At 36.0% G+C, this 11,217-nt stretch overlaps 1 protein-coding gene across 1 annotated transcript in view; it reads right to left on the minus strand.

The window, feature by feature from the left end:
* The window catches only part of LOC141334874 (acetyl-CoA carboxylase), a 5,643-nt gene extending 1,122 nt beyond the window's left edge, over positions 1 to 4,521 (minus strand). The window contains exons 1-10 of the mRNA XM_073840098.1: positions 4,393 to 4,521; positions 4,172 to 4,310; positions 3,932 to 4,041; positions 3,775 to 3,856; positions 2,722 to 2,820; positions 2,526 to 2,635; positions 2,338 to 2,448; positions 2,041 to 2,250; positions 379 to 549; positions 11 to 172 (exon numbers count right to left, since the gene is read on the minus strand). Coding sequence (XP_073696199.1) covers positions 11 to 172; positions 379 to 549; positions 2,041 to 2,250; positions 2,338 to 2,448; positions 2,526 to 2,635; positions 2,722 to 2,820; positions 3,775 to 3,856; positions 3,932 to 4,041; positions 4,172 to 4,310; positions 4,393 to 4,518 — 1,320 coding nt within the window. The 5' untranslated portion in view covers positions 4,519 to 4,521. The remainder of the gene's footprint in view (positions 1 to 10; positions 173 to 378; positions 550 to 2,040; positions 2,251 to 2,337; positions 2,449 to 2,525; positions 2,636 to 2,721; positions 2,821 to 3,774; positions 3,857 to 3,931; positions 4,042 to 4,171; positions 4,311 to 4,392) is intronic.
* Between the last annotated feature and the right edge of the window lie 6,696 nt (positions 4,522 to 11,217).

Here is an 11,217-nt window from a genome sequence, read left to right on the forward strand (position 1 = left end):
AATTGCTCACCTCATCTGGGTTCTCACTGGTGATACGTGCAGCTATGACATGTCCTCGTGGACAGGGGATGCATTCTGGAGATTCAAAGTTAATAGGTGAGTCTCCCCACGGTGTTTCACCAAAGAGGACACGGATATCCTTAATTCTGTAAAGGGGGATCCCCATTGCTATCTGCAGAGAAAATGTACCATTATGATTAGCATTTGAGAATTCCAGATGTATTAACAACAACAATGACAAAATATGAATAAATATTATTACTTTGCGGTGAGAATCTCAAAACTTTATTAAACAAACAACAGCACTACCGGACGCACCGTACACACAGTGCTTCTAAGTCATTTTTCTCTTGACAACTGCTCACAGCTTTGCTTTACCTGTAGCTGTGCAGCAGGAAGGTTAACGTCAGCAATCATCTCAGTGCAGGGGTGTTCCACCTGTAGTCGTGGATTCAGCTCTAGGAAGTGGAAACTTCCATCCTCGGTGAACAGATATTCCACTGTACCAGCACTTACATAGCCCACCATTTTAGCCAGACGGATTGCATACTGACACACAAAGCAGAAAATACATTGTGCATGCTAATATCAACACCATTATGGTACAATTCCCAAAACCAAAGGCTGAGAAATAATCAAATAAATAAACAAATGCAAAAAAAATCACAAACTGTCAACTTTTCAACACAAACCTAATCTTAATAGCGCACCTCGGTGTGCATCACTTCATGTTGTGCATGTCAAATAAATCAATCATAATAAATAAATGTATTTTTTTTTGTATCAGTATTTATTTATTGCTCCTTATTTCAAATACATTATATGAATGTTATCTGCAAGTATATTTCTGCTTAAAATTTGAAGGCTGTCCTTAGATTATTGATAGTAAAGGTCAAATTATGCAACTGTGCAATACTTTACAGAGAACCTACTACCTATTAGCTTCTTCAAAAGAAAATGGTGCAACCAAATAAAGTTAGTTACAAACGAGCTAGTAGTTTCTAAGCCTTTGGTGTGAACTTTTCAGCCCAATTTAAAGGGAACCCCAGGAGTTAAGACTTGTATGGCTTAGTATAGTGTAAATGATGTTTCTTACTGAAATATGTAGTAGAAAACTCATGAAAGATTTACGTTATTTAAAAAAATCCACATTATTTTAGACATATTTTAGATTATGGGGGCACCATTATTTTGATGAAGTAAAATGGTTGCACTATGTGAGATACTGGCACAACCTGTTGCTATTTTTAAAGCAACACAACTCGGAAAATAAAATACTGATATGATGACCACAGCTCCTGAAAGAGCTTATATGTGGCGACATATATATAAGTGTAGGCTTAAACCAAATGCCATAGCATCGATTTTTCCCACAAGGAGTTTAAACACCCCCAGATATCAAGTGAAATCCATGCAGAGAAACTCCTTCAGTCGCTGTGGCGCCATGACAAGTGTGGGCATGTTTATATCCTGCTAAGATGGCATCGAGCATTTCTTGTCTCTGCCGTTTGTAATCTCTTATAGTAGCTGTGGTCTACTAAAAGCCTCAAAGGCATCAGGACCAAAGTGGAGAGAACAAAGATGTGGGTCTTCAGTAGGTTTTATTCATCCACAGGCATCTTCCCATTCTTACTCTAGAAAAGCAGTGAAGACTTACATTGCTTCTCTTGTTGCCCTCCAACTGAAAATTACAACCCAAAGTCACACAATGTGGCATTGTATTATTTTTTTATTTTCTAAGTTGCTTATTCTGAGTTGTACTGTGGTAAAAAAATAGCAACAGGCAGCACCAGAAGCTCCAAGTGCAACCATTTTACAACATCGAAATATTGGCGCCCTCCATAGTCCAAAATTTGTATAAAATGATCTGGATTTTTTTAATAACATAAATCTTTTATGCGTTTTCCACTACATATTTCAGTAACAGACATAATTTACGATATATTAAGCCATGCAAGTCTTAATACCCAGGGTTCCCTAGGAGCTTATGAAAGGCCAACGGCAACATGGGCAGAAAATATTCATAGATTTGTGCCTCACCCTCTCCATCTGCTCAAAAGTAGTTGTGGAGACAATAGTAGCAGGAGCTTCTTCTATGATCTTTTGGTGGCGGCGCTGGATGGAACAATCTCTCCCGAACAGGGAGATAGCGTTACCGTACTGATCAGCCAGGATCTGCACCTCCAGGTGGCGAGCATGTTCAGCTAGCTGCATGATGAAAATAGGCGAACCTGGCACCTCAGCCTGCACCTGTATTCAAGAACAAACACACCGTGACACTGTGTAATGAATCCAAACCTGTAACTACACAAAATAATAAAGTTAGGCACTATGTACCTGTCTGAAAAAGCTGGGGAAGTCTTCAGAACTGTCCACTTTTCTGATGCCTTTTCCGCCACCTCCTTCTGATGCTTTGATAACCACAGGGTAGCCAATCTTTTCTGCACTCTAACCACAAGAAAACACACAATGAGCAGGATAAAGGAAATTGATGTTACAGTTTGAATTCTGTAGTTAATACTCACTGCTAGTCCCTCATCCACATCTTTAACACAGCCCTGCACATAAAGTTCAGGTGGGACACTGATCAAACGGCCATGCCCTTCTTCATCTTCTGCCCATTCAACTCTCAGACCTGAAAAAAAAAGACAAAGAAGGATAGATGAAAACATTACAACGAGAACTCTAGCAACAGCTCATGTCGTGAACGGGATCTCTCACCGGTTCCACTCCAGGGCAGGGTGGGGATGTCTGCGCTTTGAGCTACAATGGAAGATGCCACCTTGTCTCCCAATGCCCACATGGCTTTACTGGAAGGCCCTGAAATGGAGAAAACCCCATCAACACCCTCTGTCCTTAACTGGCAAGGTTAAAGGATAAGCTCACCTGCAGGATAAAAATTTCTGATAATTTTCTTACCCCCATGTGATTCAAGATGTTCATGTCTTTCTGTCTTCAGTCGCAGAGAAATTAAGGATTTTTCTCCTTATAGTGGACTTCAATGGTAGCCAATGGCTTGAAGGTCCAAATTGCAGCTTCAAAGGGCTCTACACAATCCCAGTTGAGGAATAAGGATCTTATATAGAGAAATGATCTGTTATTTTTTTAAAACAATAAAAATGCATATACTATAATGCTCGTCTTGAACCAGCCCAACCTTAGACATTAGATAAAGTTGGAAATGCCACGAGTGATGTAGGCAGAAGTACCGACCCAGTGTTTACAAAGCAAAAGCAAAAGAAAGTCAAATGCTCTTTACAAAAAAGGTAAAACAACACTGTTGGATGCTTTTGAAGTTGGAAGAGAAAATGAGAAGTACAAAGATGAAGAACTAACTGCGCGTGACCTTTCCAACATGATTAGCTAATTTGACTAGAAACAATGCAGACCGGAAATGCAAAGCATTCTTTCAGTTAAGAGTCGGATTTACTTCCGTGTTCAGGAAAAAGGTCTATATACAATTTTATTGTTTAAGGAAAATGACCATTCATTTTGCTAGTTAAGACCCTTATACTTCGGCTGGGATCGTGTAGAGCCCTTTGAAGCTGCACTGAAACTGCAATTTGGACCTTCAACCCATTGACCACCACTAAAGTCCACTATATGGAGAAAAATCCTGGAATGTTTTCCTCAAATTTCTTTGCGACTGAAGACAGAAAGACATGAACATCTTAGATCACATGGGGGTGAGTAAATTATCAGGAAATTGTTATTCTAAAAATGAACATATTCTTTAAGCTGTCTAAACAGGTTGCAGAAAATGAGATGAAATACCTAGGAAAGTTATCCCTGATTTATGGAGAAGCTCTGGTAGTTTGGGGTTCTCAGAAGCATGACCCCATCCAGCCCACACAGCCTTATGGGAAGACAAGACCATCATTAGTAATGCTGGAAAATACGTATCTATAAAAAGATATTGGACAGGCTGTACCTGCACTGGAATCCTTTTGGCTATATCCACAATCATCTCAACATTGGCATAGTTGTTGTTATTTGGGCCCCCAGGGACTGGCACATAGTGATCAGCCATTTTAATATATTCTGGAAAAAAAAAACACAATGAAATGTAGACAGAATTTCTAAATTAAATCAAAACTAAAAAAGAATGTCCAGAATCAATGTTTCATGAAATAAAATTGAAGACAAATAATATAAAATGAGGGCTGTTAACCTGCATTGGCTTTCAAGTCTTCAGGTGTGACCATTACCACAAAGCGAATGATTCTCTCATTACGGAACATTTCATAGGACCATCGTCGGATTGAACGCATGCATTTAACTGCAGCAATGCCATTATTAGCAATCAGCACCTAATATGAGAGAGAGATATTAACATTTTCTTACTGTTAAAAATGAAGTAAAACAACATACACATAAAAGTATGACTCTAACCTTGTCAATAATGCGGTTTCCTCCAAAGCGAGTGACAAACTCGGCTGGGGAGGCAACAGTGAAATCTCTGTGCACATCCATCTTCCTGTGTTCTCTACCCTTTTTCAGCAGGTGGGGGCCTGACATGCTAGGCCTACAGGCAAAAAAATATCAGTTTAATTATTCAAACATGTACAATAAATTTCAGAAAGGAAGCTAGTTAAGGCTTCAATAATTAATAACGTAACATCTACATGAATTGGAGTGTTTTTATAAGACTTGATGAGATCAACACAGCACCATTTTCACCAATATACAGTATCAAACACAACAAAAACAAACATACAAGGTAGGAATCCATTAAATCAGCATGACTTCTTGGAGTCAACTTGATCTGTCCCTGTGAAAAGTGTTTCCTCTACTGATCTGGCCTCTGTACTCTCCAACTCTATCAAATTGTGCTATAATGTAACTGCTCACACAAGCAAAACAGCCAATCACAGCTTAATGTGTTATCATAAAGGCAGTACTGACTAACACATAACCTACCCCTAAACTGTAAAACGACAGCTAGCTTTACATTTTAATGCATATGAGAATGTAATGCAATTAATGTATAGTAAAAGGTGGAATGCAGAAGACAAACAAGTGACATACAGCTTATACGGTCTACTATATGTGACCCTGGACCACAAAACCAGTCATAATGTTAAATTTGACAAAACTGTGATTTATACATCATATGAAAGCTCAATAAATAAGCTTTCTATTGATGTATGGTTTGTTAGGATAGGACAATATTTGGCTGAGATACATCTATTTGAAATCAGAAATCTGAGGATGCAAAAAAATCAAAAAGACTGAGAAAATCCCCTTTAAAGTTGTCCAAATTAGGTTCTTAACAATGCATATTACAAATCAAAAATTACATTTTGATATTTTTACAGTAGGAATTTTATAAAAAATCTTCATGGAACATGAACTTTACTTAATTTCTTAATGATTTTTGGCATAAAAGAAAAATCAAAAATTTTGACCCATGCAATGAATTTTTGGCTATTGCGACAAATATACCCCAGCGACTTAAGACTGGTTTTGTGGTCCAGGGTCACATATGCCAAGGTGACAGCTTGAACCTGTGGATGACCTGCAGGATCACACCTCATTTTCTGCAGTCATCAGTGGAAATAACACTGAGATGCTGACTATTGTCTTTTAAATGTCACTTGAAAAAACATTTTACATTTTGTAGCATATAGAATCACGCCAATATTAACATTCTATTGACACAATATCAATATTAATATTAACAATGTCTACAAGACCAGTATCATGGTGACTGATAAATATTAAAATTCTCTATTTGGTGTAAATAAATGAAAAATTAACTAATATCTCAAGTCAATCATTTGAAATAGTTTTAAATTTAGGTATCAAAACATGAATTGAAACTATGTTACAAAACATTACATTTAACAGTGTTATAAAATTATTGCTGTTTTTCAAGTTTAACTTTAAGTGAGTGTTAAATGATGGCAAATGTATTCCAAATATAAAAATTGGGGATTTGAGCATGAACAAATAAATATCCAATACAAACATACACTACCAGTCAAAAGTTTTTGGACAGTGAGATTTTTTAAAATGTTTTTAAAGAAGTCTCTTCTGCTCACCAAGCCTGCATTTATTTGATTTAAAGTACAGAAAAAAACAGTAACATTTTGAAATATTTTTACTATTTAACTGTTTTCTTACTGAATATATTTTAAAATGTAATTTATTCCTGTGATTTCAAAGCTGCATTTTTAGCATCATTACTGCAGTCACATGATTCTTCAGAAATCATTCTAATATTCTGATTTGCTAAACTTTTATTATTATTATTAATATTATGTTGAAAACAGCAGAGTATATATTTTTTCAGGTTTCTTAGATGAATAGAAAGTGCAGAAGAACATATATATAATATAATAATTTGTGACTAATGCACTCTTCATGAGCAGCCAAAATCACATTTTCTTGAAAACAGCATGCTTAGTAAAAAGACCTATTTTTTGTAATTGTCTGATTTTGTGCAGAGAAAAAAATAAAACTGTCTGAAAAAGATGATTATGCTACGTTCTGAGACTTGTACGTTTTCAATTATCCAGTTTCTTGACTGGCCACAAACGGTGAACAGCTGCATGTGTTTTGAACTGCATATAGGATTAGGCAACCTTACCAACATTGCCATTATCGCTCCAGATCTTGTGTGTTCTTTGCTCTCTGAACTTATACAAGTATATGAACTCAGAGAGACACATGCTAACATCATCAGGTTACATTATGTAACACTTTATACACAGTTTGAACAGTTTGTGTAGTGCATTTCAGCGAAATCCGGCAATCTAAGATTTGCATTGCAAAACTCCATTCTAACACTACAGTGGAATTACGATAAACTCATGCTGTTGTGTTATGCTACGCTGGAAGCTAGGAAGAACAACAGAAACCACTCCCCTTTTTATACTTCCAGTGTACTACCCTTGTCAAGAACATACCGTACACTAACAAACGGGAGGTTTTAGAGGACAGAATGAACAAAGTGCATGTTTGATCTAGTACAAACCTCTTGAGGCACTGAAACCAGTTGAGCGCTTGCCCTCCTTCACTATCCATGACAAAGTATCAGATGATAATTCAGGAGAAGAAAAACAACATAACATGTTCTATGTTCCCTCCCTTTTCCTCCTTCTCATGTCCCCTCCCCCATATCAGTGAGGACCTCACTTCACCACCACATGTTTAGGAAAAAACATGCTAAGAGCCTGGTAAGGATGTTCATTTTTGGTTTCTCTCCAGACAAATAAATGCAAAAGAACTTCCTTGCAAAGTCTGTGACAGTTTATAACCAACAATCTGTGCAAATATTTTTGCAAATAAATTGCAAATCTAGCCATAATGAATGCATGCTAGATAATCAATCAAGTTTTTTCATTTGTTGATTGCAGTTTGCCAAATTGCTGATGCTGAACGTACCACAATCAAAGACAAATCTGTCTCAACAAATGTCACCACCAGAAAAGATCTGTGTAGACAAATGTCACCAAAAGAATCACCTTACCTTTTGGCCTGTAAAGTTTCACTTCCATTGCGGGAAAAGCAAAATGCGTGTCCTAGCTGTTCTAGATTATGAGTCCACCCAATTGAGCCTATGTCAAGTAGGTGACTTGTTGAAAAGGACAACAACGTCCAATGGGTTACACACGAAGAGCCAGAGACCACATCAAAACATGTTGTCCCAACACACCCCTAAATATATGTCTAGCATATTTTGTCTCTGGAAACAATCTGGAAGTATGCTTTTTATATTGAAACGCAATGAGAATGTCTTTGAAAGTCAACATTGGGAGCATTGCTTCCATTAATAGGACAGAAATGTACGGCATGCCACTTTAACAGGTGACAAGCATGAGCAAGTCATGTGATCACTGAGAATGACCATATGGCTGTATTTCAGGTCCATAACTCTGTCCTATTTGACATTGGACTCTTTCATGCAGTGGACAGTGTCCTCTACCGGCATTAAGAGCAAACCTCAAGAGAAGACAGCAAAGTTAACTATTACACCACGATAGTGGGTCATTCAGAGGCCCAAGAGGGAAAATTTGAACTAGTTTATTTGCATTAATTTCACTCTGCATTTAATATCTGATATATTTGAGTTTATGACAAATAAGTTTTGACGTTTTTTTTTAAAGAAATGTAAAGATTTTAGGTTAAAATGTATTGCAAGTACACTTGCACTCTTTCGCTTTTATTGATTTATTTAAATTATAATAAGAAGAAAAATAATTTTAAAAAGTCTCACCAAGCCTGCATGTATTTAATCCAAAGTACAGCAAAAACAGCAAAGTTTTGAAATATTATTACTATTAAAAACAACTGTATTGTATTTGAATATATTTTAAAATGCTATTTATTCCAGTGATTTAAAGCTGAATTTTTAGCATCATTATTCCAGTCACATGATCCTTCAAAATCATTCTAATATTCTGATTTGTTGCTTAAAAACATTTATTATTATTATTATTATTATTATTATTATTATTATTATTATTATTATGTTGAAAACAGCGTTTATCTGAAATAGAAATCTCTCCCCCCAAAAAATAAGTATATATACTGACTCCAAGCTTTTGAATGGAATAGTGTATAATATTACAAAAGTTTTTTTTTTCCAGATAAATGCTGATCTTTGGAATTTGCTATTCACCAAAGAATCCTGAAAACAATGTACTCAACTGTTTTAAATATTGAAAATAATAATAAAAATGTTTCTTGAACAGCAAATCAGCATATTAGAAAGATTTCTGAAGCATCATGTGACACTGAAGACTGGAGTATTGATGCTGAAAATTCAGCTTTGATCACAGGAATTAATTACATTTTAAAATATATTCAAATAGAAAGCAGCTATTTTAAATAGTAAAAATATTTTACAATATTACTTTTGGTGTATTTTGAATCAAGTAAATGCAGAAGAGCAGAAGAGGATTCTTTAAAAAACATAAAAAAAATCTTACTGTTCAAATACTTTTGACTGGTAGTGTAAACAACAATAAAACATCTCTAAGGATGCTCACCTCAAACAGGTTGATGGATTCGGTGGTGGCGGCACTTCTGATGACGTAGTAGGTAGAGCGTTAGATGTCTCTGTGCTTTTGGGCTGAGGTTTTGCAGCCTGGCCCATAACCAAAGTCTCATCATCGGAGGAATTATCCTCAGAAGCTCCCAGAAAAAACTTCAGTCTCTCTTTAGCTGGAACATTGGAACTAAATTTGGGCCTTTCTGACTCACTGGTTTCTATTGGAAAAGTATTGGACACAGCTTTTGCTGTGCCTTCTGGTTGGTCAGTGGGATCACTAGTAGTTGATGGGGGGATTTCCTTATTTCCTGTTGTGGTGCTTGCTGATTCCAGGTTCACTGGAGGAGAGTGTTGCCCTGAACAGTCTGTGGTGGGTGTTTGTGATGGCATCTCTCTCACCTTGTGGATCCTGTTGATGCATTCAAATGGGCTATATGAATAAAAATAGCTGACAGTTAATGCATATATACAAATTTTAAAGGCAAGATGAGATGATGCTTCCTTTTAATTTTGTTTTGGGTTTTATATATGCTCAACTCTAAAAATAAAGAAAAACCATGCCACAGTTAGGTTATCAAATGTGTGTTAACACTAGATGGCATCAGTGTGCAATATTATGATGCAATCAAAATAAAGCAAAACGTGCTCTTGTGTGATATTACAAGCTATAGAGTTCACAAGCTGTCATTCATTTATAGTTTATACTTAATTTTTAAATAAGATATATAGCTTAAATAAAACAAACACCAATTTCTATGAATCGGCTTTGGGAAGTTTCAGAGAAACACGTGTATCAAGTGGCCATGCAAAATGTTTCATTCAGACATTCATTCAGAGGAAGTGAAGACATTTTGACAGTTCTAATAGCCTAAGGAAACAAAATTCAGAGCTAACTAAAAATCGTTTTCGTTAGCTGAAAAAAAGCTAAAATACAATAACATAAAATTATTAGATTTAAAAAAAAAATAGCCTGGAAAAGAGTTTAGGTTGAAGTAGTAAAATTACTAAAGCTGAAATAAAAAATAAGCTAAAAGGAAATATTAAAAACAAAACCATATAACAAAAGTACTATGTAAAATTAAAATGAAAACTTAGAATAGCAATAGTTCAATAAAAGCTCATTTTGATACTATAATAGCTTATAAAGCATTTAATAGCAACCGTTTTAAACACTGCATGTCTGCACACACTCAGGAATGTAAATAGAATCGTGACATGCACATGCAAAAACTACAGTTAATGATTAACACAAGAAATTCTCAACGAAGTAAGAAACAAAAGTATTATAAAAAGCATTTAAGTTTTAGAAAACTGATAGGATCCTTAAGAAGAAAAGTTGAGTTCAAACCTTTGAAGCAGTCAGTCAGTCAGAGTCCAGACCTTCTCTGGTAATGGAATGCGTACACATAGTACTCAATGCTCTTCTCTTTACAACTGCCAGCAGACAGCCACAACAGTGCCATTTAATAGACTGGACCCTCTGTGAGTGCATGTGTGGGATCTAGGGGAAAGTTCAGGCATGAAGGTAAGAAATGAGGGGGAGGGAATGGTAGTTCTCACAAACAACCTATGAATATAGTAGCAACAACATCAAAGGTCAGAACACGTGTGATGTGTAAGCGGACACAAACGTCACAACGATCTCAAGTACAGAACAACCAAAGCTACCTCAAGTAAAACATACACTTTGAACCTAAATTTAAGGACACAGGTGATTTTCACAGACTCGGCCAGTAAAACTAAATACAAATATTAAAATACACTCAGTATTTCTACATTTTAATGTACATTTGAATAGGTTTTCCTCTTAAATCAGCTACGAGTCTACGACGACATCGTGGTGCTGTCAAACTGTTTCCGCAACAAATTTACGGATAAATATTCCTATGGCGAAGGATTTTTTTTATTAATATTAATTAGGGCATGCTGTCGTTGCTTTGCAGCTTTCCAAACTGAGGCTTGACTTGGCTTATGAATATTAATTAGGCCATGCTGCTTTGGCGTATCTTTCCTTAACTTTCTTACTATGACAAAGCTTAAGGCTTATGAAAATTGATTTAAAAAATGTTACGTTGTTTATGGCTACTAGGTGAACATCATATAAGCCTTGGCCATAGTAGGTTTCATAATTTCGCGACGTATGGCTCTGCCTGTCAATATAAACACAAATTGGGACGATCTTTATCCGACAAAACTGGCATAATCTTAATAATGTTGAT

The sequence above is a fragment of the Garra rufa genome, chromosome 5 (genome assembly GCF_049309525.1).
Source record: "Garra rufa chromosome 5, GarRuf1.0, whole genome shotgun sequence".
Lineage (NCBI taxonomy): Eukaryota > Metazoa > Chordata > Actinopteri > Cypriniformes > Cyprinidae > Garra > Garra rufa.